This window comes from Falco rusticolus, chromosome 9, assembly GCF_015220075.1.
Source record: "Falco rusticolus isolate bFalRus1 chromosome 9, bFalRus1.pri, whole genome shotgun sequence".
Classification (NCBI taxonomy): Eukaryota; Metazoa; Chordata; class Aves; order Falconiformes; family Falconidae; genus Falco; species Falco rusticolus.
In genome coordinates, this window is record NC_051195.1 from 13,974,393 (window position 1) to 14,001,533 (window position 27,141).

At 39.7% G+C, this 27,141-nt stretch overlaps 1 protein-coding gene across 1 annotated transcript in view; it reads left to right on the forward strand.

The window, feature by feature from the left end:
* GRID1 (glutamate ionotropic receptor delta type subunit 1) overlaps positions 1-27,141 on the forward strand; it is a 544,725-nt gene that overhangs the window by 219,907 nt on the left and 297,677 nt on the right. The window contains exon 3 of the mRNA XM_037400885.1: positions 1,653-1,937. Within this exon, the coding sequence (XP_037256782.1) occupies positions 1,653-1,937 (285 nt within the window). The remainder of the gene's footprint in view (positions 1-1,652; positions 1,938-27,141) is intronic.

Below are 27,141 nucleotides of genomic sequence, written 5' to 3' on the forward strand. Positions count from 1 at the left end.
TATTGGCAATTAACTGCTAATTACTATTAATTATTCATACACTGTCCAGTCCCTTTGACGTTTTGGCCTCTGAAAGTGGAGGTATACTTAAAAGTGTTTAGAGGAGGAAAACCAAATCCTTTTAATATGTTATGCTCATTTTTCTACCTTTTCTCTCAGTTGGTTCCACCGGAGATCAGAGGTGGGTCAGCGGCAGGGTGGCAGCACGTCTTTCCTGCGTTAGCAGAGCTGACACATGCCCTGGCAGCCCTGCGGCATGTGCCACGTGCCGGCCGCCAGCTCTCCCATGTGCCGTGGCCATCACCTTGCGCAGGGAAGCACAGCGTGGGCAGCCTCCCCTCCATGCTGGGAGCTGAACATCCTGCTCAGCTACCCTGTGTGTCCCAGAGGGGCTCTGGATTATACCCCGGAGGCTCTTTCATTTATCGGCTGTTAGCAAGGTCATGTAGCCTGCAGCAGGGCTGTGGAGCATCCCAGTCACCTCCTGTCCAGCTTGGCTCTGGTGGTGGGCCTCTGTCCCAGGGAAGCAGATTAGCTTGTTTCCTTTGGGCAGGCTGGGCTTGTGCAGGTGCTTGCTCAGGGACTGAAACGGCAACTGCAGCCCTGAGCTCCCCCAGCCCTCTTCAAAGGAGAAGAGGAGTGGGAAGCGCCGAGTGCCCCTGGGGGACCCTTAGGGCAGCACTAAGCCATGAGTCCTCCCTGTGCCCAGCTCCCAGGGACTTGTGGCTTTTCTGCCACTTATTCAAGAGGGTTAGTAACATCAAACGTCAGTAGCTGCCTTAGTCTTGCCACCACTGACTAAATAGCTGCTGGGCTATAGCTGGGGGGCCTAGACTGAAACATTTTCCAACTCCAGCTGCATGTCGGGTGGCCCTACCGGGCAGAGTCCTGGGGAGAGCGAGCCGGGCGGGATGCTGCAGCTGACCCCAGCAGCACAGCAAGGCTGGGAAGGGCTGCCCAGGGCTGCCCAGCCAGCACCGCCTGGGTCTCACTCGCCTAACGCTTCATCCTCAAAAGCAGATGGGCTCAAATGTGTATGCAGTGTTTTTAAATGGTATGTGCTTTTCCAGATCTTTTTAAAGACGGCTACAGTGTTATTAATAATTTAGTTGTTCATGAGTTGCCTTTGTTCTAACGAGCGCCTTTGTTGTTTCTTCATAGCTCTGAGACACACTGTGAATGTTTTTCCATCAATTTAAAAATCCTTCAAAATTCTGTTGTATAAGAGAAATCTTTGAAACTGAAATTGCTCTTTATTGTCTGAAGTCTTCGTCCAATGTGCACAACAAAGATTAAGAGGTGAAAGCAGTGAACTGGCTTTTAAAAGACAGTTCAGTTCCTGCTTCCACCAGGAATGACCTGAAGCAAGGGCTGTAAGCTCCATCCATATCAGCTCCTGTCTGAAGAAATGACAGCAGTAATGCTATCTGTCCTCGACTTGTTCTTATCAGTACAGATTGCAGATACTGTCTCCTGCCATAGAGGTGCAGGACCTAACTCTGAAAGGCTCTGGCTGATACTGTAATATAAATCATTTCCACTCTCTGTTAATGGCAAGGGTAAAGCCTGTCCCGTTTCCTTCTTAGCATCTAGGTTTGTCAAAGGAATTGCTGAGCTTGTTCTAACCCTGCTTTATTTCTTGTCTTCTCCAGCCTGTGACCTGATGACCCTGGGGATCTTAGCCTTAGTGACATCCACTGGTTGTGCCTCAGCCAACGCCCTGCAGTCCCTGACGGATGCCATGCACATCCCACACCTTTTTGTACAACGCAACACGGGAGGCTCCCCACGCACAGCATGCCACCTGAACCCCAGCCTGGAGGAGGAGGAGTACACGCTGGCTGCCCGGCCACCCGTCCGCCTCAATGATGTTATGCTGAAACTGGTCACTGAGCTGCGGTGGCAGAAATTCATAGTGTTTTATGACAGTGATTATGGTAAGTGGAGAATTTTAGATGGTATTAAATTGATTTCTTTTTAACTGGGATGTGGGGAGGGAAAGGCAAAGGGAGGGGTGGGTTAGAACTTGCTGGGTTCTTCACTGACAAAAGGGAAAATGTTTCAAGTGGACACAGGTCTTTGGTTTGAAGGAAAGGTTGCTGTGAAAACTAGTTCACAGACAAGCAGCAAAGTTGCTTAGCAACATCTACAAGGACAGCTGAAGTTTGAATCATCTCACACTTTTTCAGTAAAATATTAATGAAGTGTTGATGTTGATTGGCATGGGTCACATAGCTGTGCAAGTAAGTTCAGTGTGGCCTCTACCCATTCCCAGAAAAGACTTTCTATCAAAGCTGAGTACTGTTCTCTTTAAAAATTAATTTTCACAATAACTATTACCATTTCTTTTTTCACATGCTTCCTCACACTCTTCTCCATTTGGACTGAATTCCACACTGATATCCTTCCTGGCATTAAACTAAAGTGTAGAGTTAGCATTTCCACTGTATCTGATGCATTTCCTTCAGCAAAATTTTTACTTTGGGCTGAAACTTGAGGAAAAGGAGTCTCTGCCCAAGAAAATGTAGTACCTTATGTTGGGTGTAAAGAATCAAAGAAAAAATAGATCTCTCATTGGGCCAAGCTCTCAGTGAAAGGGAATTGTGTACATAATCCCCCCACCCAACTGATATGAACACTGTTCCATATGTTTAACTCATGGTATTTTCAGCGCAGTCATCTTAGGATATAGGATCTGTAATGGATATAGGGTCTGTAATGGATAAAATAAATTTTCTGTGGTATGTTTTAAAACCTGCAAACACTTCTGGTTTAAAATGCAATGCATAATCTTTTGGTGTGGTGACTGACTTCGAACAGAATACAAAGAAAGGAAATTAAGGTTAAATTGCAGTTGGAAAAATACATCTTGTGTGTCTGTGCATACAGTTTAGATTTTATATGTAGTCTTCCACAACTACAAAACAGACCTTTATTTGTATTCTTCCTATGTAATCATAGATTTTTCAGTGGTGAATCAGAGGGAAATAACATCTTTGGTTTTGAAGTTGGGCTACTCCTGGTTTAAAAAAATGAAACAAAAAGGCTATACGAAGGGTCCTGAGATGGAACGAGTTCTGAAAGTCTTAGGCGCAGCTTTCTGTTCTCAGTTGTTAGAGATGTCAATTGCTGTGTCACTTGAACAGCAAGACTGAAGATAATGAGGCTGATTTTAAGTGGGAAATCAACCGAGGCTGTAGTGTCCTTCTAATCATATAGAATTATTTTAAGCATAAGACGACTGCCATGATACTTGTAGAGTTAGTCTGTAGACTCAAAAATCTAGCAACCCAGCAAATAAACTGCCATGTAATTACTGTCCTATGTAACACTTGAGCAGTGAGTGTTTTGAAAGCAAGCACCACAAGGTGATCTTTTAGTAGCCTTCTGATAGTGATGAGAAAGTTGCTATGTAATGTAGGATTGGGTTTAAGAAGGTAAAATTATTCTAATGGTTATTTCCAAGAATGGGAAAGGAATAGGGCTGGGGTCAGTCCCTCACATGCTGCCTCTGCTGCTCCTTCCTCCTCAGGGGGAGGATCCTCACACTCTGCCCTGCCCCAGCGTGGTGTCCCTCCCACGGCAGACAGTCCTGCATGAACTTCTCCAATATGGGTCCTTTCCACAGGCTGCAGTTCTTCACACAGTGCTCCAGTGTGAAGTCCCCCATGGGGTTATAGGTCCTGTCAGGAGCTACTCCAGCCCGGGCTCCTCTCCCCACGGGCCCTGCCAGCAGCTGCTCCAGGGTGGGCTGCCCATGGGGTCACAGCCTCCTGCGGGCACCCACCTGCTCTGGTGTGGGACCCTCCCCGGGCTGCAGGTGGGGATCTGCTCCACCATTAACCTCCCCAGGCTGCAGGGGAATCTCTGCTCCGGCAGCTGGAGCATCTCCTGCCTCCTCCTGCATTAACCTTGGTGTCTGCAGGGCTCTTGCTCTCACGTATTCTCACTCCGCCCTGCTGCTGAAATTTGATTCAGAGGATTTTTCCCCCTTAAATATGCTATCCCAGAAGTACTGCTGCTGCTGGGCTTGGCCTTGGCCAGTGGCTTGTCCATCTTGGAGCCGGCTGGCATTGGCTTCATCGGATATCAGAGAAGCTTCTAGTAGCTTCTCACAAGAAGCCACCCCTATAGCTTTCCTGGCTACCAAAACCCTATCATGCAAACCTAATACAGTAGCAAACCTGGTTACTGAGCTATGGTATCGCTTCTTCCAGTAGTACATCTGTGTTTCTTTGCCTTTTCTGCAAAGGGTTAACATCTCAGTATCAAATCCTGAAACCCTACACATACTCTATAAATTCAGTGTGATCAAATTTACCTTTTCTGTTTGCCACAGACTGACCTTCAGGCTGTACCAGTAAGACAGACAGTAAAAGAGGATGGAAAATTTGCCACCAGATATTTTGCTTCTTCCAGTTGGATACTGTGTTGCATACTGCAGCTGCCCATGCGCTTCTCCTCTTCCTCTCAGACACAACAACCATCTTGCACTAATTCCACTAAAAGTATTTTTTCATAAAATTTTGGTGGGAGGAGTTCCCATAGAAAAGCCAATTGAACCCTGCTGTCTCTGGGCAGGCATTGGTGAATAGGGGTAGATAAAATAACCTAGTCCCCAGGATGCTGCACTGAGCTCAAGGACAGCAGGCTGGGTGCCAGGGTGTGCCCACTGCCCTCCCTGCTGAGCTGCAGGAGAGCTGTGCTTGTGCATCTCCAGTAGCACCTCCTCGCTCAACGTGCAGGAGTTGCCTGCTGGCCACGAGCAGGGAGGTCACTTGAAGAACACGTGTTTATGATTATGGAGAGTTTCCAACACTGGGCTCTCGAGGTTTACTGTAATAAATGGTCCTTCCCTACCTGCTCTCTGGAAGTTATACTATTCCCTTGAGTAATGTTTTAATTTGTCCATCTGCTGATCTCTAAAACCCAGCCAATCCCTTGGTGTCCTCCTTGTGGAAACTGTCAGGCTTTCAGAAGACGAAATAACATCGCACAGTTAAAAGAAGCCCCATGTTTATAGTAATGCTGTGCTATACTGGAGCTGAAAATTATTTACCTTGTGGATTACTTGTTCTTTATCAGCTATACATTTTGGATTATAATTTCTGCAGGGGTTAAATTAAGGACAAGGAGCAGACTTGGCAATTAGAAATACAGAGTAGTCACTGACCAGCCTAACAAACTCCTCATTATTGTTGTGCTTATGATAAAATATGTCTTGTTTTACACTAAAGCTACAGACAGAAATCTGTGTGCACAGCTTCAGTGAAAAGATATGGTCCTTTCTTCTAGTACAATGCCTTAAATTCTGTAACAAGAAATGGAGACATTTCACAGGAAAGATGTGGAAGTTCTAAAGAAAAAGATAGCTAAATGGAAATGGTAGAAGCACGGTACAAACTGTGATATTCCACCTAATGTGAAACCAGCTTTTAGATTTTGTCACTTGTGGTGAAGAAATGGATAATAGCAAGAAATGAGTAATAAGTTGGTTCAGGAGAAGTGGCCTTTCAAAAGACCTCAGGCTTGACAGCTGCAGCATTCAAACTCTTCTCAATGATAAGCTGTTCTACTGAGCAGTACCAGTGGGGGAAAGGTCAGCTGATGCATATCCATACAGTTCTTCTGTATTTGTGTAAGAAAATGTAAAGGGTTGATATAGACACTGTGTTTTCGTGACTTAGCCCTTGTTTTTCCACTTCTCTCATTTATGGTTTGTGCATAATTTCAGGAGATGCACAGGAAATCTACTCCCCCTTGATCACAATGGGAGCTTTCTGCTGATGAGACTGCTGCCTGATATGAAAATGATGGCTAGGCACTAGAGCAATGCCAGTCAGTCGCAGCCAAGACAAACATCCTGTCTTGCTGATGCGTTGTAGAGCTGTTGGAGCTCAAGGCCAGAAAGACAGACAGTCGAAGCCCTGTCTCTGCTATTCTTTGCCATGTCATCTTGAGAAGGCTTTCTAGCCCCTGTATGCTTCCCTTTCCCATCTGTGCAATGGAAAGAAAAACCTTCCTCCCAGTGCGATTAAACTGGTGTTTGAAATTTCCTTACAAATTCTTCAGGCAACAGAATTGTGGCACATTCAGGAATAAGTCAATTCCAGTAAGAGCTCAAGGAACCAGGGTCATGTTAAATGCATTAATTTACCTTAAATGTCTTTATGAAAATACATGCTAAATGATGGTATTTTACATTAATTTTCTGGGGAAAAAAATGAATTGTCCCTAAGTTTGTCAATGGCTGTCAGACGGTGCTCTGTGGAACTAGGTCTACCCACCTGTTAAAAAAACCTGCAACAGAAAATCAGATCTGTTGTGTCATCCTAAAAAGCTTCAGCTGCCCTCATGTGTTTTGAATTGCTTTTTTCCTCTTTACAGGAGCATCTTGTGTGCCTCCACATACATTACGTCAGTGCTTAAAGGCCTGCTGGGAAGCTTAATGTTTTATTTTGCTGACCTCCTGGATGTAGAAGCATCAGTAATCAAATTTTCTGACATAAAAATTGGTAGTGTGGCAAGTTTCATAAAGAATCTTACCAAGCTCTGAAATGACTATAGGTTAAAAGCAGGGGGTGCTGTCCATGGTAAGATGAGGTTCCGTAATAAACAGATGAAACTGTGCTTCTAGGGCGAGCAAATGAACAGATGTATAGTTCGAAGAAGGATTTGAGAAGGATTTTGGAAGCTGGATATGAAAATGATATGTTACGTTTCTGAAGAGAAATGTGAATAGCAGCGATGTTTTTACTAGATTAATCTTACTGTTGAAAAACACATTGTTTCTGTAGTTACATCAAGTCTCTGCTTTCCTACAGACGTGAGCATATACCCACATTACAAAATGTAAGACAAAACAGGCAGGTTTTTTATGATTCTGTTTTCTCAATTAAAAAGGTATTAGACCTGTGAAAGGGAGCTGTAGTAATTTATTCTTAATCTTTGGTGTCAATAAGTGAGTGTTGTCTGGTTAAGAAAACTGTTGTACAAAAGTTTTACAGAAGAAACTCGTGAAGAGTTTTGGTCCTTTCAAATCAAACTATGGAGTTTTGTTCCTACAGGGGAAAAAACCCCACACTTTATTGACTTATTAATTATTTTAAATTTTAACTTTTTCTAGATTAGAGATAACTTCTGTTTCATTGTGATCATTGACACCACATTAATTTGAATGCTTCCTGATTAATTTTGCTGTGTAGAAAGAACTTGGTTTTCAATGTGATGAGTTTCATGGGAAGTTTTGTTTCCTAGAGCAATTATATGGCAGTTTTGTTTCCGAGTCCTACCTGTTGAGGGCCTCAACCTTGACTAGAAGTTATAGGACCTATGCTGTCAATAGTTTTACAACTAGCTATTGATCCTGGAATGGTGCCTTCCTTTCTGCAGGCCACTACTCTTGCAGTTATTTACTTGGCAAAGGAATATAGTAATGAAAATGGAGAAATGCGTTTTTTTACACAATCCATATGTGACACTGCACATCGTTCATGATGTGAAGCATTGGCCATCACAATAAAAGCCAAGCAGAACATTTACAGACAACCTACTTTACATTAAGATTTTTTAAGTGTTATTCTTGTCAGTATAACAGAAGTTAACTTCTGCTTTCTGCATCATTATTTCAGCTGTTAACCACTTATGCATCACTATGGCTGCCATATCTCCCTACAGGCTTTTCCAGTGAGCATGCCTTGTTTAATGCCAATACACGGAATCTGGTGTTTGAGAAGTGTTGAACCAACTGCATGTGTGTTGGTAGGTGCCTGTTCAGGAAATGTGACACCACCAGAAAGTGTTAGACTTCTGCATGTGCTGTGTGGTTGAGTTTGCATATGTCATTAAAAATACCTGGATTTTTCAGTTGGTTGGAGCACACCAGCTAGAACTGTGGCAGAGAAACTTGAATTGGGATTGCTGTGTTTAAACGGTAAAATGTATAGTATTTAAGCAGCCAGCCACAGAGCAACATACCTTCTTTATGGTTAGAAATCTGCAACAGCAATAGCTTAGGGAGGGAATGGTTAGACATCTCTCTTTGGTACTGCTGTATAAAATGATACAGGGAGGAATAGCCTGGGCCTTAAGTACCTTTTCATCCAACAAGGAACAGAATGATCTGAGCATTTATTATACGCAAATTCTGTACCACCTAGTTATTTATGCATAACCAGGGATACTGGATGTCTAGACTCCAGACAAATGAAAAAAATCTTTACTTTCTACCTGGAAAAAATGAACGTTTTCCTTTGGAAAGAGTGTGTCTTGTAATGTAATATATAATCATCGTTGGTGTTGCAGAGGATGCCAGGAAAGAAAGAATTCAGCCAAGTTCTTTAAGTCCCGTGGAGTGTTTGTGATGCCATGGGGCAGAGGAAAAAAAAAATAATAAAAAGACCTGTTGACTTTTACATTGAATTTGATCTGGAAAGTATTGAAGAAATGGCATTGTGTGCTCCCATATTTATCCTTGAATCACTTTTCTGACTGTAGCAGCACTTAAAGTAATTGGCCTACTTAATTTAAGCATGGATTTTTGTCATTTTTTATAGTATTTTTTTTTATTTAGTAATGCATCACAGTCTATAACACTAAATGCAATTAAAGAAAGTCAATTTAACTTCAAATTATTACTTATAAATTAATTTTAGTACTTTGATTTTTAAGGTATGTGAGTAAGCATGCTAATAGCAGAAGTAAGACTTCCCCCCTCTAAGCACTCTGTAATTCCTAGCAGGGTATGGGAGCTGGGGACAGAGGTTGTTTCCCATAAAAGCTATTCACTAAATACTTTCAGGGTAATGCCTAATATGATATAGGAATAATCTTAAAGTTGTGGTAAAACATTTATTCTGAATGAATGCTGTCATAGCCTACCTGGAATTTTGGTGGTAGTAGAAACCAGTCAGAAGACTTTGGAAAAGAGTTTGGGAAGTTTCAGGTAACTTGTCTTGCTTGTAAAGTCAAGGCAAACTAAGGAGACATTTTGACACTTCAAATAGTTTGAAAAATGTTTTGCAAAGACAGGGTGCAAGTTCTTTTGAAAAATTTAAAATGCTGTGGAGTGACACTTTCAAAACAGAAGGCTTGCTCTCTTTATTCAAAATAATTATTTTTAAAATCAGTTTGTATTTTAAAACACTTCAGAAATATATCTGGGGGCACACTCATGAAAAAATTAAGTGGAAGTCTTTATTGGAAGCTGTTTTCCACTAGTATTTCAGTTCAGTCATCTGGTCAAAAGTTATTATTAATCTAGTCCAGAAAGCACTTATTGTGCATGCTTTACTGTCTCTTTTTCAACTCACTGTAACATTTTAGTGAACAGCCGCCAGGCTCAACTTTGCAGAAAGTAGTGGCTATTGGTGACTGTTTTTTCCCCTTTATGTTCCGAAACAGAGAAATGTTTCATAATACAGCACACACTGTCTAAAGAAAGTGCAAAGTTCAGCAGCCTGGAACTGGAGGGTGCAAATGAATTCATTTTGAACAGAGAGGTCTTTGAGAATTGTAGATGTCATCTGCAGAAGGTCCTAAGTTCTTGGAATTTCTTTCCCTGACTGATGGTAATTTGAATCTCTGGACTTCTCAAGCCATGGCATAAGGTTAAAGTGTTCTTTCGGGCATGTGAAAATGACAAGGAGAAATGTAAGGATGATTTGGTCTACAGGGAACCTGAGGAACTAATTCCAGAAAGGGGAGTCTCTTTAGTTCACATTTGTTCGAGAGTGAATGTTTATGTATCCATTTAGAAATTGTTTGATAACTGTATATCTGGAAATTGAAGAGAAGGGTACAAGTCTGTTCTGGAGAACGTATGTAGGGCTTCGGGCAGTAATGCTATCGTTCTGAGAAAATATATTCAGTATCCCAATATGCATTAAACACTGGTCAATAAATTCCTGGTCACTGTTGTCTTTCATGGAAAGCAGTAGAGGAGAGGAAGAGAATTCACATATATAATTTTATATATATATATATACACACATACATATATTTATGTACGAAATTCAAGGGAAGTGGTAAAGGTGTGTATATTTACATACAGATATGTGCATATGCTTGTGTGTAAATTTATACATGAGTTCATATTTGGAATCAAGGAAACACATTCTCTGCTCCCTTTCTGCCTTTGCCTGGTCCCTCCTAGTAATCTTTCTGATGCCACTCTGGGCAAGATTTCTTTGGCTTTCTTCCTGGATGGAAACAGTTTCTTTTTTGTTTTACCCAATTAAGAGTTGGCGTGGCTTCCCACCACTGCTTTGTGTCTTCCTTATTGAGACAGAAAACCCATTCCTTCTCCTTCTCACACTTCTTGTATTTAGATACTGTGTTTTGTTTATTTTTCTTATGGCTAAGCTTTTTTATGAGTTTGCTGGCTTTCTTCAGCACCCTTTCCATAGGCTGGGGCTAGTGCTTTTGCCAGGACTATTCCTTTTCTTTGATGATAAATAGTGAATGAATGTACTCTGCAGGATTTTTTTTTTTTTTACCTCTGCTTGTAAAGTATGATGACTGTGTATGTTAGAGAGAACATTTTTAGTCATTATCTTCGTAGAAAGGATTAATCTTGAGGACCACAATAAATGTAAAACTCCTGAAATCTTTTTAGAGGAGAAGTATGGTGAGGAATGCAATTTTTATAGAATCCTGAGGGTCAAAAGGTTTTCGTACATATTGTGTGGCTATTAAAAAATATGTGCTATTACCACTCCTGCACAGTATTCATATGTTTGTGATCTATGCATGTATTTGTAAAGTGGTAGGCTACTGAATTTTTGTATAGTGTAGCAAAAATACTAGACAAAACCAGCCTTTTGTTCAACATCAAGGAACTGGAAAGATCTGATCTGTGCCATCCAAGACTTCATTTAAATGTAAAGTTCACTAATTTTTTTTCTCTCTTTTTTGTTCCCCCTGAAAAGACAAGTTAAAACTGTAAATAATCTCTACTGTGGTGATTTTTGGAATATGAAATAAGTATCATTCATACTGTGAATTAAAACAAATGCAAAGGCTATTTTCCTAGCCCTCATGGAAATGCAAGATTAAGTTTTATTTTGTAACAGCAATCAGGAAAGCAACATGCTTCTCCTTAGCTGAAAAAAAGGGGTGATGATCAAGAAGGGGAAGCAAAGCTTGATTGATTTTTTTCAGGTGAAGGTGAATCCAAACAAAGTTATGTAGGAGGTTATTAAATTAGGACATTATAGAAAATGAAGAAATGGGAATTCTTGTCAGTGAAGCACTCTTGGGATTCGTAGTATAGAAGTTTCCATCTCAGTGCTGCCTCTCTTCAGGAAGTAGTCAATGTGAAACTGTGGAGAATCCCTCAACTATGAAGATCTCAAAGCACTTGGAGTTGTCTGGGCTCAGAGCAGAACCCCAAACTGTACACTTGGTCAATACTAAAATCATCTCTGTTATACTCTACCTTGATGACTTTACATTAAAGTACCCATTTAGTGAGGTGAGGTTCTTTTCATCATAGCATCTGAGTAATTTCCAGTTTAATGCATCATTCTGCAAGATAAGGTAGCTGTGTTTGTTCCATTGTATAAAAATTGCAGAGATATAGGGAGTGTTGGGCTGCTAAGATATTTGTGTGACTATAAACCTAGGCATCTTACTTTGATTTCAGTAAGGTTCTGAAATGTTTTTAATGTCTAGCTGGTCCCAGCCAGAGGTGTGCAAAGGTGTCAGACTTTTGCTGTTCCTTGAACTGTGCTGTGCAGGCCTTTTGTGCCTGCTGCATTTATTTTCTGGTGTATTTAATGTTTTGATCTGTTGCTTGGGGAGTTATTTTAAGAGTTACTTAAGTCATTTTAGAAGGAAAAGCATCATTACACTGTAAAGAATTAAATAAAAAGCAGAGGAAAAGAAGGCATCACAGTTTGGATTATTCAGTCAGAGCCCATTAGGAATGTAATCTGGATGTCTGAGTTCCATTGGAGAGTCATTTAATATTCATCATGATATTATAGCATTTGTTTAAATGGAAATAATACATTATTTTGTGTACAAATTGAGTAAATAGGATTAGTCTTATTACTGAGGAACACTGAGTTCTACAGAGATCGTTTTTAATACTGGGTATTTTGTTTTCATATCTCTCGCTTTAGTAGTCAAGATCCTAATAGGCTGTTTCTAAGAAAAACATAAGGGACAATTGTGGAGGACTTCAAGAAGGAGAGGAAAATTGCGTGGAGACATTCCTTGCAATAATGTAACTGATGATTCCCTTGATGGGAGAGCTCTGAATGGAAACATGGCTACCGTAATGCTATTCGGAGGCAATAGTTCAGTTCATCAATTTGGAATGCTTTACAGGGTCAGGAACTATTCATGGTCCCCATTTCATAGACTCAGAATCACTTGGGTTGGAAAAGACCTTTAAGATCATCAAGTCCACCACTAAACCATGTCCCTAAGCACCACATCTACACATCTTTTAAATACCTCTAGGGATGGTGGCCCAACCACCTCCCTGAGCAGCTTGTTCCAGTGCTTGACCACGCTTTTGGTGAAGACATTTTTTCTAATACCCAACCTAAACCTTCCCTGACACAACTTGAGGTCATTTCCTCTTGTCCTGTTGCTTGTTACCTGGGAGAAGAGACAGACACCCCCTGCGGAGTCCCCCGCCCCCCAGCACATCGACACCCCCAGCTGGTGCCACCCGCACACTGGCTGGGGCAGCGCTCGGTCCCTCGCCCCGATGGTCCATGGCGACATGAACCATGGCCGGCCCCAGCGCTGAGCCCTGGGGACACCCCGTGTGCCCCCCGCCAGCGCCAGCGGGGTGTGACTCCATCCCCCACCGCTCCTGGGGCTCGGCCGCCAGCCGGCTTTTAGCCCAGCGCAGAGCACACCCGTCCCAGCCATGGGCAGCCGGTTTCTCCAGGAGATGCTGTGGGAGATGGTCTCAAAGGCTTTACTGAGGCACAGGCAGGCAACACCCACTGCCTTTCCCTCATGCACTGGGCCAGTCGCTTTATCACAGAAGGAGATGAGGTTAGTCAAGCAGGACCTGTCTTTCATGAATCCATGCTAACTGGGACTGATCCCCTGGTTTGCTTCTACACGCTGCCTAATGGCATTCAAGATGATCTGCTCTATAACCTTCCCTGGCACTTTCCCAGCAGTTTTTCTCATTCTATCAGTAAGAATAAAACCTTTGGTTGGATAAATCTTTACCTGTCACATAGCAGACATGGAAAGGAACTCAGGATGGTAATTCAGCTCTGGTATATATTATGGCTGGCTTGAAGTTAATTTCCAACGTGATTGTGATTTCCTCTGGTCTGCCTTCAGCCACCGTTTGCTTACATCATCACCAAGATATCTTCCTGGCAAAGCACCTATGCAGAGTGAGGAAAATAGAGAAACTCTCCCATGGAAAAATGGTTGTTATGTTTGTACCAAAAGACCAATAAATATTCAGTCCCTGAAATAAGAAATGCCTTCCTTGCATAACAGACCATAACCCAGAGATCTCATTTAATCCTAATGCAACTCCTCGGTGATTTTTAAAGTAATTTTGCTTTGGCCCACTTATATTTGACATTGTCATTAACAGGAATTAAGATACATCTCGTCTTCTAAAAGCCATATTGTAACCTTAAGGGAACTTTGTTAAAGAAGGAATAATCCATTAACTAGAACCGACACTACTCTGTAATCACCTTCATCCCTCAAATTACAGAATCTTTACAGGAAGGAATTGTCTTACGTTTAATTTTTGTAGTGGGAATATGAATCCTCCCTGCTGTGGAAGAATAATTAAAGGTCAAATTCTGGCATTGTATTCATAACTTAGAGTAGCCTGAGCACCAACACCTCACTAGATATCCTACCAGATACTTGTGGTGTAATAGTAATACTGTTGGCTGAAGGAACAGCAGCGTGCTTTAATTTTGGGTAAAGATCTTCCATGTTGCTCTGCATTAAGGATGCTGTGAAATGGCCTCAAGTTGTGCCAGGGGAGGTTTAGACTGGATATTATGAGAAGTGTCTTTACTGAAAGATTTGTCAAACATTGGAAAGGCTGCCCAGAGAAGTGGTTGAGCCACCATCCCAGGAGGTATTTAAAAGACACGTAGATATGTCACTTGGGGACATCGTTTATTGGTGGACTTGGCAGTGCTGGGTTAATGACTGGGTGCTCTCATCTTAAAGGTCTCTCCAAACTAAAATGATTCTATGATTACCTTGTATGGTAGTATTTATGAGCTCATCAAATTTTATTAAAAAAATAGGAATTGGATTGCAGATATTTGACTCCAAATGACAGTTCTGGTGCCCAAAGTGCACTCTTCCTTCAGTAAGTAATATTTGATGATATACTTTATTTCTGCTCTACAGAGTAGTATCTGTGGGAGTCTTTGTCGTGGTTTATATCTTTTATTTTTTCCCATCTTGTGCAGCCACATAAGGCTGGACAAGCTGTAATTAAGTTAAACAATATATTATGGTATTAAAACAGGAATAGCAAAGGCAGCATTGCAGTGGGAAGGGTGGGAGGCAAAGAGAGGGAGACTTTAAATGTTGGCTTATGGGACATTTAGTGGGGTTGTCTGAGTACTGAGAACTTTTAAGTTTTCTTTCAAATCCTGCTTACACTCTTAGAAAGGAACAAAATTCCAAATAATGGTAGCAGAAGGGGTTGGAACCCCAGAGACAAGTGATTTTGGCAAGTATAGCCACAGTCTTGGTAACCATGGACTAGCTGCGGGGAGAGACATTACGTTGGTGTGATGGCAGTAATGTCACTATGGGTTGGAACTGTTTCTTTTGGTGGAATCTCAGACCATCCTCTTCTTGTTTGGACTGCTATAGTTTAGCCAGTTCATTTTGGATCTGGTTCAGTAACTTCTGCTGTGCAACAGTAGCAGAAAATTAGCAGTAATAGAAATCTTGGATGTGTTTTGGTTGTGTCAGAGAACAGTAAGACATTTAGGACTTCTTCAGAGAGTTGCATCAGAAAATCATTTGATGGTTTATAACATGATGTGGTTGAAAAATTTGTTAGACTTGAGTACAAGAGAGAAAACACAGGGTTAGGAGTGAGATTTGTCTGCTTCCCTTTATGGGTTTAGTTTCTGTAGTGAAGGTGATAAAGGGCTTAATTTCACTCAGTGACTTCATTGCAGTATATTTAAAAAAAAAAGTGTGAAAATTAATTAAAAGCTTCATTTTTGGGGAGAGGAAGAGAAGGAAATTTGTTTTGTTTTGTAGACTGAGAATTATTTGCTTGCTGAAGTTAAAGAATCCAGATTGGGTTGGTTTAAATAATAAAGATAAAAACTTTATTACCTTCTTTTTTTCTCTAATGATGGTGAAAGAACGGATGAACTAGTGTAACTTTAAACGAGTGAATAATCTCCTTGAGATCCAGATATGAATGAATAATCACAAGAAGGGAACTGGAGAACGTATAGCCTATCTAAAATACTCAGAATGGCTCCTGGGTTAGAATAGCGCCACAGAAAGCTCTGCCTGATGTGAGGAAACACCTACATGAGACACTCTTAAGCAACAGAGCTCGGTACTATCCATGCCAGGAGGCCCATGAAACAGTATCAGCTCCTATCCTGCAAATGCATGCGTGTGCCAAGCGCTCTTATCTTTAAACTGAAGAGAGGGACTGTAAAGGCTAAATATAACTTCAAACTGTTAGCAGAATGGGCTGTCTACCTGTATGCAAAGACTGAATTTTTTGGTTTGTGTTGAATTTTACTGGGTTCCTGGAAAAAAAATGGCATCTGCGATTACACTCTGTGAGATCATCTGCCAGTCTGCTTGGTTTCTGAATAATGTTGATCTTGTTGACCAATTTCAAATCAGTCTAATGTACTAGAGGTCTCAAGCCTTTTCTATACATTCTGGAAAAAATATGTGGTCAATACAAGAGATTCCTACCGTGCAAAAGGTTGCACTGTGAAGTCAATTGTGAACTATTAGACAGCAAGGAATCAACCCAGCAGCAGCAGATGCTTGCTTAGGTTTGACATTGGGAAATCCCAAAAGAAAAGGGTCTTTCAGAAGACGCAAGGGTACTAAAAGCTTTAATCACACATTGTTAAACATGAAATAATCTAAATATTGGACACAAAGTCACAGGGTTTAGGACTACCATTGCTCAGGAAACAGTTTGTTTCTAATGTTCCAGTGTTTAATCCCTTTTGTGTGTTAATTTACCTGTGTTTCAACTTTCTCAATTAACCTTCTGTGTTTCGTCTTCCTCAGCTGATGTCAGGAAGACTTATTGTTACTGTTATATTGTATAATGGATTAGGATGGAGTAAACCATCTCTAAAAGAGTTCCAAAACTCTCAGTCTACAGTCATTGCTGTGCTGTCATAGGATCTGCCAAAAAATAATTTAACTTAGTCATGGTTAATGCAAGGTCTACCTTTCCCTTCACCTTCTTTAAATTTTCCTGAAGGTGGCCTTTTCCTTTGCTTGGGACTTCATGAAATTTGTTCTTCTGTGCACTGTGGCCATTTATCACTTTATAGTAAATCCAGACAAATTTGAGACCCTTCTGATGCAGAAGGGCTGGAAGTGCCACCTGAGGGAAAGGAAAATCCTTACAAAACTAATAATCCTCTGGGGCAGGGAGAGTATTTGAGAAGCTCTGACCTGTTGCAGGATAGGAGTGCATTTTCATTGCAGGTTTTTAATACTAATATAGGAAGACAGATTACCCTTGCTGTCTAGAAAAAAAGTTAGATCTTTGCTTCTTAATAATGATGAAAGCTTAAATGTTAGAACATCAGGAGTACTATCTGGGGATTCTGAATAATTGTATAGAAAACAAAAAGCCTAGTCAAGTTTCCTCGTTTGTGGTCACTGCTGTTTTTCAAGTATTGCTCCAGCATTACCTATATGGACTTTTTTTTAATCACAGATTTATTAGAAAATTAGGAGGTAAGGGTACCTATGCTTTTTGTGTGTAAATGTGAGTAATTTTGGAGATGTTTAGATCAATGTGTTCCTGAATGTTGCTGTTTATTTCACCCACCTAAATAGGGGGGAAAAAAAAGAATCCCTTGGTTGAATTGCTACTATGAGGAATTGATATTGATTTGAGTATTCTCTTTAGGAAAACTTGCTAACAAAAACCAGCAGCTAAGTATAATTTTTTTTTTTCTTAATAATGATTTAAAGACTGGAAATTGGCAAGCAGAAGGAGACCTGTGGGGATATATACAAATAGCTTTGTTTTCCCATATGTCTTGGGTGGGATGATGGCTGCTTTTTATTTAGGTAATTCTTTATGTGCTAAAGAGATGCTTTGTTAGGGGAAAATATCGCCTTTTTTTCTTCATTTCATTTTAAGGAAAAAGGAAAGACTGTGATGATAATGATCTGAAAAAAAGGATTTTAAACATTTAGTGTTTATTGCTGTTAATTACTGTGGTAATTGTATAGAAATTGCAATGTGTGATGTTAATTCCTAGTTTGTTTATTTGAAACACGTAAATGCATCCACAAGCAAATTTTTTGTTAGAAAACCTTGTGTAGGATGTAGTTGTGTTGTCAGACACCAGAATCTCCCTATAGCCTGTCTTATTGTGATGTGTCTTTTACTGAACTTGACCTATTGATATGAAATGTCACATGTTTAAAACAAAACAAAACCAAAATAGGTCTTAAAGACCACAGAAGCTGGCAAGATGCATCATCTCTATGCTTTGAACTTTAATTCCCAAGGAGAAGTTTTTGGAGGTCCACTGGCAGGGAGATGACCAAGTTTCATTGGCTTTTGATGTCATCTAAGTGCTTGGTTCAGTGGCTATTTTTCCTTTTGAAAATATTTTTACTCAAATACTTTTTACAAAGTGGCAAAACTTGATTTTACTGGAATTTAAGAGAATCTTCCATATATCGGTTTAACGTCTCAGGAGACTGCAGAGCCTCATGGAGAAGGATTTATATATACTTCTACCAACCACATTTGCATATCCATGTCTTCATCAATTATCTTAATCCTGACCCCAGTCAGTCAATCAGACTTTAATACACCTTGTTCTTATCACATAGAGTAGTTTGCACTTGCCCTTCATCAGTCAGGTTTATGTGCGTGGCTCGTAACCTTCCAGCTATCACATGGAGTGCAGCAGCCTTAAATCTAAGTCCAAATGGTGTTCACATCCTTCTTGCTGTGACTTTTCCACAGCTTTTCTGCCACTCTCAAATGTAGAAAACGTTCAGGTTCTCAGGTAGTGTGTGTATGTGTAGTCTCAGATTTGTTTGCTTTTTTAAAGTGATAAATGTTTGTCACAAAGAAAGTTTAATGGCTATGGTGAGGATTGAGCTGAAGTTCAGCCCCTAATGTTTCTTATTAGAATAGTTGTAACAGAAGGCAGCCTAGAATCTAGCTGTTCATACATTTCAAAGAAACTTCTCGTGAATTCTTACTTGTAGAGAAAAGGTGGTATGGCCCTACTTTATCAACAGTTTTGAAAAGAAACTGGTTATTACTTCATAATCAGGGTTGTATTTGTTTGCCTTCCTGGTGAAGAAGGCTTGCTCTCCTCTCTTTGACCTGAAGTGCTTAATAAGGCAAGGGATTATCGAACTAATGTTTGTTTTTTTCCAAAATACAGGCTTCAGGAGGGGCCTCGCTGTACTCACAGGCAGTTTTGTTCTCCTTATTTTAAGGGTGAGGAAATTAGATCAGTATTTGTTAAGTCTGAAGTGGCTTCTGCGTTCGTTTGTGGTTCATCTGACAGCCGTGCACTTTGCAGTTAGTGTGTCTATTTGAGGTAGAGTCTTTGTGTGTCTACTTGCTTCACATACCAATGGGGAAATGGAGCCGCCCCTATTAGAAGTAATTGGTAAGAAGCTGTAACTGCTGTCACACTATGCAGTGAGGCTTAGATCTCGCTTTAGTTGCTGAGGCTGCATGTCAGAGCCTTCAAAATGATCTGCCTTTCTCCCTTAGTGATCACACGTTGCTTCAGAGGCTTCGCTGGAATGGAAATCTTGCGGGCTGAGTTACGGTTCTGTCCTCCTCCCGCTTTTCCTCCCGACATGAAGAGCTGTGGAGTCATTTGGGTAACATTAATCAGGGGGCTAATCGGGAGCTGGTTGTCTTCCTTTCCCTGCAGTCCTTGCAATTAGGGACATGCCTCTCTGGTAGCGGCTGCTTGTGCTGTGAACAGCAGCTAACAAAGCAGAGCCGGCTTTTTGAGAAAGTGCTGTTTATTTTGCATGTCTGTCCTTACGGCTAACCACCTGTTGCTGGGATGAATTGGTAGTGTTTGAGGATCAGTAAGGGAGAGGAGAAAAATGGGATAAACCCATATGCATACAACACCCATGAACATATGCACTTAGACTATTTCAAAGGGTGCAGTTTTGTGTTTCTATTGACATCCTCATGCTGCATGTAAGTGCACATACATATACAAAGCAATATACATACAAATGTGTATGCATCTGTGTAACCAAAAAGCAAAGGCAGGCCGTGCTTACATTGATGAATGTCAGTTACTTGGAGCCTGTAACTAGAAATTCAGCTTCAAATACAAAGGTAGGAATAGAAAGAATAGAAAAGACTTGTAGGCATAGGAATTTTGGTTTGGTGTCATTTAGACACATTTAAGACAGTGAATCTTCTGCGAAACAAATGCTTTTTTTTTTTTTTTTTTTTTTTTGGCAAATCACACTTAGCTTTACAGGTTCCCAAATAAGTCAGTGGTACAAAGTTGGAGGGGGACAACGACTAATGCATAGCATTCAGGCTTTGTAGGAACATGCCTTCATTGAAACTGTATAACTTCTTGTGCTAGTTCCTTTACGTGCCCACAGGACAAATGTTAGCTATGCCATCTTTGCAAGTATCCATGGAAAAAAAACCAACACGGAAACCCATGGACATGAGTAGCGCCTGTTTTTTGTTAGTGTTATAAGGCTTTTCAATTACAGCTTTGTTTCCTTGTAGCCTGGGTAACTTTCTTTACCATTCTGCTATCCAGATTAAATTTGTTTTGTTTGTTCTGTCCTAGAGAGCATATTATTTTGGCAAGGTCAGGGTATGTAGGTAATGTGCTGTTGATTCACAGACAAACAAACAAAACAAAAAAAAAGAGTTTGTGTTAAGTACTGTGAGCTGACTACCTGCTAGGATTTCTTCTGTTGTCACTTTTTCCTCTCTGGTATATAAAATGGAAAATCTATGATTTCCATCATACATCATTGTGTATGCGAAACACTTGGCTATTGGGGGCTTCCCAAGGTAACAGAGTCCTGATAATACTGTCTTCACCATACAGTGGATGTATGAAGTTTCTTCCTGACTTCTCTTAATTCACTCAACAAATCATTATTAACTCATGCTATAAATTGGGTAGCACAAGAAGACCATGTTAGCATTCATGCTTAGGCTTTGCTGAAAGCTTCTGAGAACTCAATCTGATAGATGTGGTATTTTAAGTTAGCTCCATGCTTATTATAATTAAAGTCAGACAAGCTGATAAATATTGGAAATGGTTGGCTGTAAATACTGATGATAGTCAAGGTAAAATATGTTGTAACCTACATGATACTGAATAAAAATCAACTGAAGGACTTGTCTCAAAGTAAAATTCAACTTCTTTTTAGAGATTAACATATGTCCTATTCTAAATTGCAAGAAAAAAATTAAATGTGATGTTAAGATATTTGAAAGTTGTGAGGTAGTAGAATATTTTAGTGTGTATTTAATCACACTTTGAAGGACTTCTACCTGAACATCTGCATGTTAGAACGAGTGCTCAGGAGACTATGAATAGGTATTTCCTTGCTGTGCTGGTTATTTCCTTGCTATGCTGCTCTTCCCTTATAAACAGTTTTGTTTACTGTTGAAAAGTTTAAAAAAAAATGTTAATGAAGCCTTCCACAATATTCTTTCTGTAATGTGTAGTGTTTGATAACACTGTTAAGGCAGTTGACAAAAGGTGTACAGGCCAGCAGAGACATAAATGTAATACAGCAGAATGAAGATGGCTAAGCCCGTTTCAACTCCCTGAGACATTTTGATAATTGAGAACTTGTTTCTGCTACCCAATGTGCATTAAAAGGGCAATAATTACAGAGTCTCAGTCCTATCATGCTGTATTAATTTTGAGTTCTCACTGTATTGGTCTCTGTTTTATTGTAGTCAGACACTTATATGGCAAGCGTTATGACTGGAAGGTAATGTCGCTTCAGATAATACTCTTTTTCTCTAATGTCCTTGTATACTGATGATTGAAAGTTTAATATGTTTCCACAGAGAGGTTTCCTGCATAAAAGTGATTATGTTTTCTTTTGAGAGTGGGACTTGTTTAGATAGCAAACGTTTAATTAATCTTCCTATTTTCTTCTTGTGATTGAAGATTTTCAATGGAAGGCCTCTATTAGTGAAAGGTGGGAAGAAGGACAGCAGGGTATTAATTTTTTTTGAGTTTTGTTATTAAGAGCATATCAGGACAATATTAGGAATTGTTTCATATAGCGGTCTGAAGGATAATTTGTTTATTAGAGTCTTTTAAACAGTATTGTGCCTGGACACTAGGGGATGTGTCTGTCCCTTGGGAGTGGAAGGGTGGTGCCACTGCTGGCAGTGCTCGGCTTTGTGCTGCAGTGCTGGAGAAAGGGTTTGGCATCAGGAGGGATTTGGTTTTGTGCAGTATCAGAAGGCTCCAGGAGTGCTGGCAAACCCAAATAGCAAAGACCGGGCCATGGGAAAAATGGCTCTAAATGATGGTCTAAAAATAAATTAATAAATAAATATATTTCCCACAGCTCCCCTCTCCTCTGCCACAGATCATTAGGAATTACATGAAGTCAATGCAAATGGACCACACAAACGGATGTGGTCTGTTTCCAGTTCCCCAGTGCAGGCCATGAAGAAGGCCTGGGTTTTGGTATTTGCATTGCATTTCATTCTTTGCATCCATTAATGGTTTCTTGCAAATGAGAGCTGATGAGAAAACAGCTTCAGTGTATTTTGGAATAATTAGCTCTCCATCATTTCTAGGCTGTAAAATGCTCTAAAAACTGTTAACATTTCTCTTTCACAAAATTGAGAAATAGCTTTTGCTAGTAATTCCTGTCCACCAGAAATACAGAGACATTAGGATCTTCAGACATCATCAAGCAGTTGAAACTCCAGAAATGCTGTTTTTGTTGTGACAAGACAGACCTGCTGCCAATAAACATTTGGGTCAGTTGGGTCTGTTCGCTCCATGGAAAAAAGAATGTAATACCTTGATCATGAGTTCAAAATATAAAACTACTTTTTGCTTGAGTTTTATTTTCTTTTGGGACATTTTAAATTAGTTTTGGTAGTATATACAATACAGTGCTTCAATATATATGTATATTTTCCTTCTATATATGTTCTTTATCTTTAGAGATAAATATTATTTTTCTTGCATACGTGTCTTTCTGGAGAACATTTAGGAGAAAAGGTCCAAATCAATTTAAGATGCAAATACTTTTTTGGATGTTGATCTTCCCAGAACAGCAGTAATGACAAGTGAAGTTTTAAAGGCAGGCATCTCACTTTATCTCCAGAGATTTTCTGTGTTTTTAAATACATTAAATAAATCGAAAATTAAATGGAAAATGTTTATTTTTATCTCTGGAATTATTTCCCCCTAGTTTTCTGCTTGCTGACTGGCAGGCACTTTGTATTTCATTACTGCACAGCTTCAGTCAGCACATTGATCTTTATATTAAATAGACACTTAGTGCAAACTTTACCAACATTGGACATCTTTTTTCCTTGCTTGTTTCCTTTTAACCCTTGTATTTATTGACGAGCCTTTTCAGTACATCACACCCTAGTCATCTTATGTTTTACAAGTTCTATGGTACTAACAAAATGGAAATAATCCCCAGCCTTAGAAATACAACACTGTTGATAAGCTTTTTAGGGGACTTAGTTTGGCTAGACTACTAGATCAAGAGCTCATTGCTGACTTACTTTATTTTTTTATGTGCAAATTGCTCTTCAAATTGTTATATGTAAGTATAACATGAAATATTCATGAAAGATGACATTAAAACTTAAGCACTTGTCCCTTTCTACAGATTTGTCTACTTAAAAAAAAGGAAACTATGAAAAGGTGTTTTCTTTGCATGATTTCAAGTTAAGTTTGTATCTCCAGTTTGGACATCCCAATTTAAGTTCTCCAAGCCTGTAATTAGCATTGACTAAAAAGGAGTATTTATTTTATCGTTTGTGTTTTTTCAGTTTTTAAAAAGCATTTAAAAATTGCTTTTGTTCAGAAATTCTCCCAGTTCTTCCATACTTTTATAGTACCAATTCTTTTAACTTTTCAGTTTTTCAACTAGCAAATCCTGTTAAAGTTAGGTAGCCCCAAAAATGTCTTTTAAGACTGTGTTTAAGGAATGCTTGATTATTTATGTACATGTGTATGTGTGTGAATGTCTTTGCAAATAACATGATTTGACATGTATTTTAAACTCATTCTCGTATTTTTATATATATCAGAAACGATAGGTCTTTATAAACTCTTATGAAAACTCAGATGGGATCTGCTTTTTTTCTGTAGTGGTTATGTTTGTTTGATCTGTGGAAACTAATAATTACAGTGATAAGAGAGCAGCTTCAGAAGTGTTCTGGAGTGCTGGGAGAGATTTATTTATCCATATGCTCAACACAGAATCCAAAGTTTCGGTCTGAGTCTTTTGACCGTGTGCTTATGCTTATAACGGAGCACATTATTGAGGGTAGCAGTCATCTGCCCATCAATCTTTGTTGTTAACCTCTGGTCGAAGGGATCATTCAGCAATGGATTCCTTGACAGTTCTTAAATGATGGTGTAAATAGACATAATGTACTGCAACAGAGGGAATGAAAGATCACCTAGTATTTTTTCTCTCTTGAGGGTCACTTCTAAAGGGTCAGTATGTTACTGCATTTACTTTTGAAACCAATGTGTGTTTCAGTGTATCATCTGCTACGTCATTTCAGGGTCAGATTTTTGGGATTGTTTTTCACCACGTCAAGCTGCACCATGCTCTGCTTCAATCTGACAGTATGTAGCGTTATGAGACTTAATGTGATCTGACATAACAGAAATTCAGATTCAGTTAGAGACAGCCTACTGTAGTCTTTACAGAGCTGTTCAGCAGGCCAGTGGGCTACTGGTTTTGTAGGCTGCTTTGCTCACAAAGTAAATTCCAAAAGTTGGGCTAGAAAATGGATGTTTCTGTTTCTGGTTGCATCCTTTAGAGTAATTTACCAAGATATGAAAATAGTTACGTTAGTGTCAGGTTTGACATTGGATTTGAAAATGGTTGGAAACTGTCTCCACTTGCCATTGCAGAAGCAATCAAGTATAGTCAGCAAAGACTCGGTATATTGAACTGCAGTAATGCCTAATCTTTTTAATATGTTTACCCCAGTATTAAAAACAAACAAATGAAAAAAACTAAGCACGGTAAGTGTAGAGAAGGTATTGGAGTAAGTATGGCAGGGTGTTGAAAATTCGAGTGGGCCAAGGAGCTGCCTGTGGATGTTGCCTGCATTATTATTGCCATACCAATAGGGCTGTGTTCTTTAAAGCCCAGAGTACAGTACCTTAAAACCATTTGGAACTGAAGTCTGTGCTAAGTTGCTAGTTAGCAGAGGGAAACACTTGATGAAAAAAAGAAGAGAGATAGGACTCATATAAGCACTTAGGCTGTTGAATATAAGGTTGTAAGAATCCATTAAATGGACTAATTCTTGGCTGTGCCACTCGTTGTGTCATCCTCTACAAGTTTTCCGTCTTACCTATCTGCTTTTGAGCACTGACATTCACTGTCAAAGCTAGTCTGTCAATACTATGAAAACTGAATCAAATCAGAGTTGAGTTTTGCAGCAATAATGCGGTACGGATAATTTTAATGATTACATGGAGCTTCCATTTGTGTAGTGATTTCTGCACTGAGGTAGTGAGGTGCTTTGAGCCACACTATCTGAGAGAAACCAGAGGAAATCCTAAGCTTTCACTCCATTTGTACGTGTATATTCATTTTCAAATGATGCTCTGGACCCAGATCCCGAGATGACATGCTGAAGTGATATTGTTTTGGGCTGATGTGAGATCAATAGCATCCTTTAATTTTCACACCTACACATCAGTAGATTTTGAGAGAAGATGTGCAGGAAAAAAATATAGTTATGAAATGAATGGTAGTCATTTTTTTCTGAAGAATATTTTGACTGACTTTCCTCTACAAAAGGTGTGATTGCTTACCTACAATCTGAGGGAACATGGAATTACTGAAACATCTTGGCCTTTTAGAGAAGAGCCCAAAGTGAGGGACAGAAAGGGAAAAAGCTTTTCTAATTAGTATAAAGATAAAATGATAAAAAAGATAATAACCTTGCTCCTTTTGCCCATTAATTTGTTAGGGTGCAGGAGAAAAGGGAGTAAAACCTGGGATTTTGTACAAAGTCAGTTTTCAGACTTTCCATAGTAAAAAATTATCTCATTGGAAAATGTGTGTTTTAACATGGTAATTACTAGTCACTTGCTGAGACTGATAATAACGTAAAGGAGCAGCCTAGAGGCCCAGGAGGAAATATATGAATCAGAAGGAAAAAGTTCTCAGCCACCCATCCAAACACTAGAAAAAATGAGAATTTTTGTATACAATAACAGGTACAATTGTGGGGTAAGGAGCTAGAACTGTCAGCCTGAAAGGCAGCAGGGAAAGCATGCTGTGAGGAGCTACTCCTCACAAATCCGTCTCTGTCTCCATCTTAATAAAGCCACAGGCCAGCTGAAGTCTCTCTCAGAAATTAAACTGAGCATTAAAATTAGTTGATGCTCAGATGATTTTAATTTTTCATGTTTTAAGACCCACTGGAAGAACTGGTTTGAATTTGTAAGTTAGCTGTAATATAACTTTTTCAGTGGCTGCAAAAGTCTGTATGTTTCTAGAAACACAATTTGGAGTCAGATTGGGTTGTACCACAGCTTTTTGAAGGCATGTCTCATTTTTTATGTGATTAGTTCAGATGCCAAGAACTACAAAATACTTCTGAGGTCTAAGTACCCTGCTTTTCAAGTGTGGTTTCCTCATGCTGATCTATCTTGGTCACAGCATTATCAGTATTTCTCACTTGAAACCTGGTTTACATATGTCTATGAAGGCTGCAGCCCACCTTTAACTACAGTGCTACAGTGCAGATGAACTAAGGTATAACCGCTATAGATCCAGCTGCTTGTTGGCATTCCCTACCGCACAGCATTCCTGTAGGGGAAACCAGATCTGCTAAGTTTGTTCTAGCCAGTTTCCAGCTCCCAGAATTGCTTTCTCTCAGTTGAGAACACCTCAGCAACTTTGTGTGAGGAAGAAAATTCTTAAAACTGTTCTCACTAACAAACTTTAGGAGTTCCAAAAAACACTTAGAAAATGCTTCGATTGTAAGAGAGAAGTTGGTCCTGTGTGTGGCTTGAACATTTATTTATTTGTGAAAGCAAGGTTCAAGGCACAGATGTTTCGCATGCTAGAAGATACTCCCAAGAATAAAACTTCAAATCTCAAAGCTGTTAAGTAGAGGTAAGGTGATCTCTAATGGAGAAGTTTGGGAAGAGACAGTTAAGCAGTACCGTGATCTTCTCCTTCATGAATGAACTTCAACTCTCTGTTTTATAAATTAAAGAATCAAGTCTTAAAGGTTTTAGTGGGAAACATTATTCCTGAAGTTAGTGTGGGATGTTTTTCTTAATGTTTGATAGATGCGTTTTTGTCCAGTTGGCATCATTAGTTGAATGAAATAAGCCATTTATTTAAATTCTCAGAAAACTCAGTTCAGGTGTGGAATTTAAATTAGTGGTTTAGTGTGAAATTATGGAACTTTTACTTCTTTATTTGTTATATGTCAATTCTAGGGGAAGAAACGTTCTCCCTCAGGCTTGATCTGTAGATGATGAGAGCCCCTTGCTGCCCAGCTAGGTCTCATTGAGTTATCAGCCAAAGCTGGAGGAGTTTGTTAGTTCTAGAAGCCTTGGGTTTAATCTCGCAGTATGTGAAGGAAGCAGCTGTTTGCCCAAGTCACTTCAAGAAATGACAGAAAAAAAGACCCAATATATACATGATTATGTGTATATATATTTTTTTTAAAAAGATGGCTTGAAT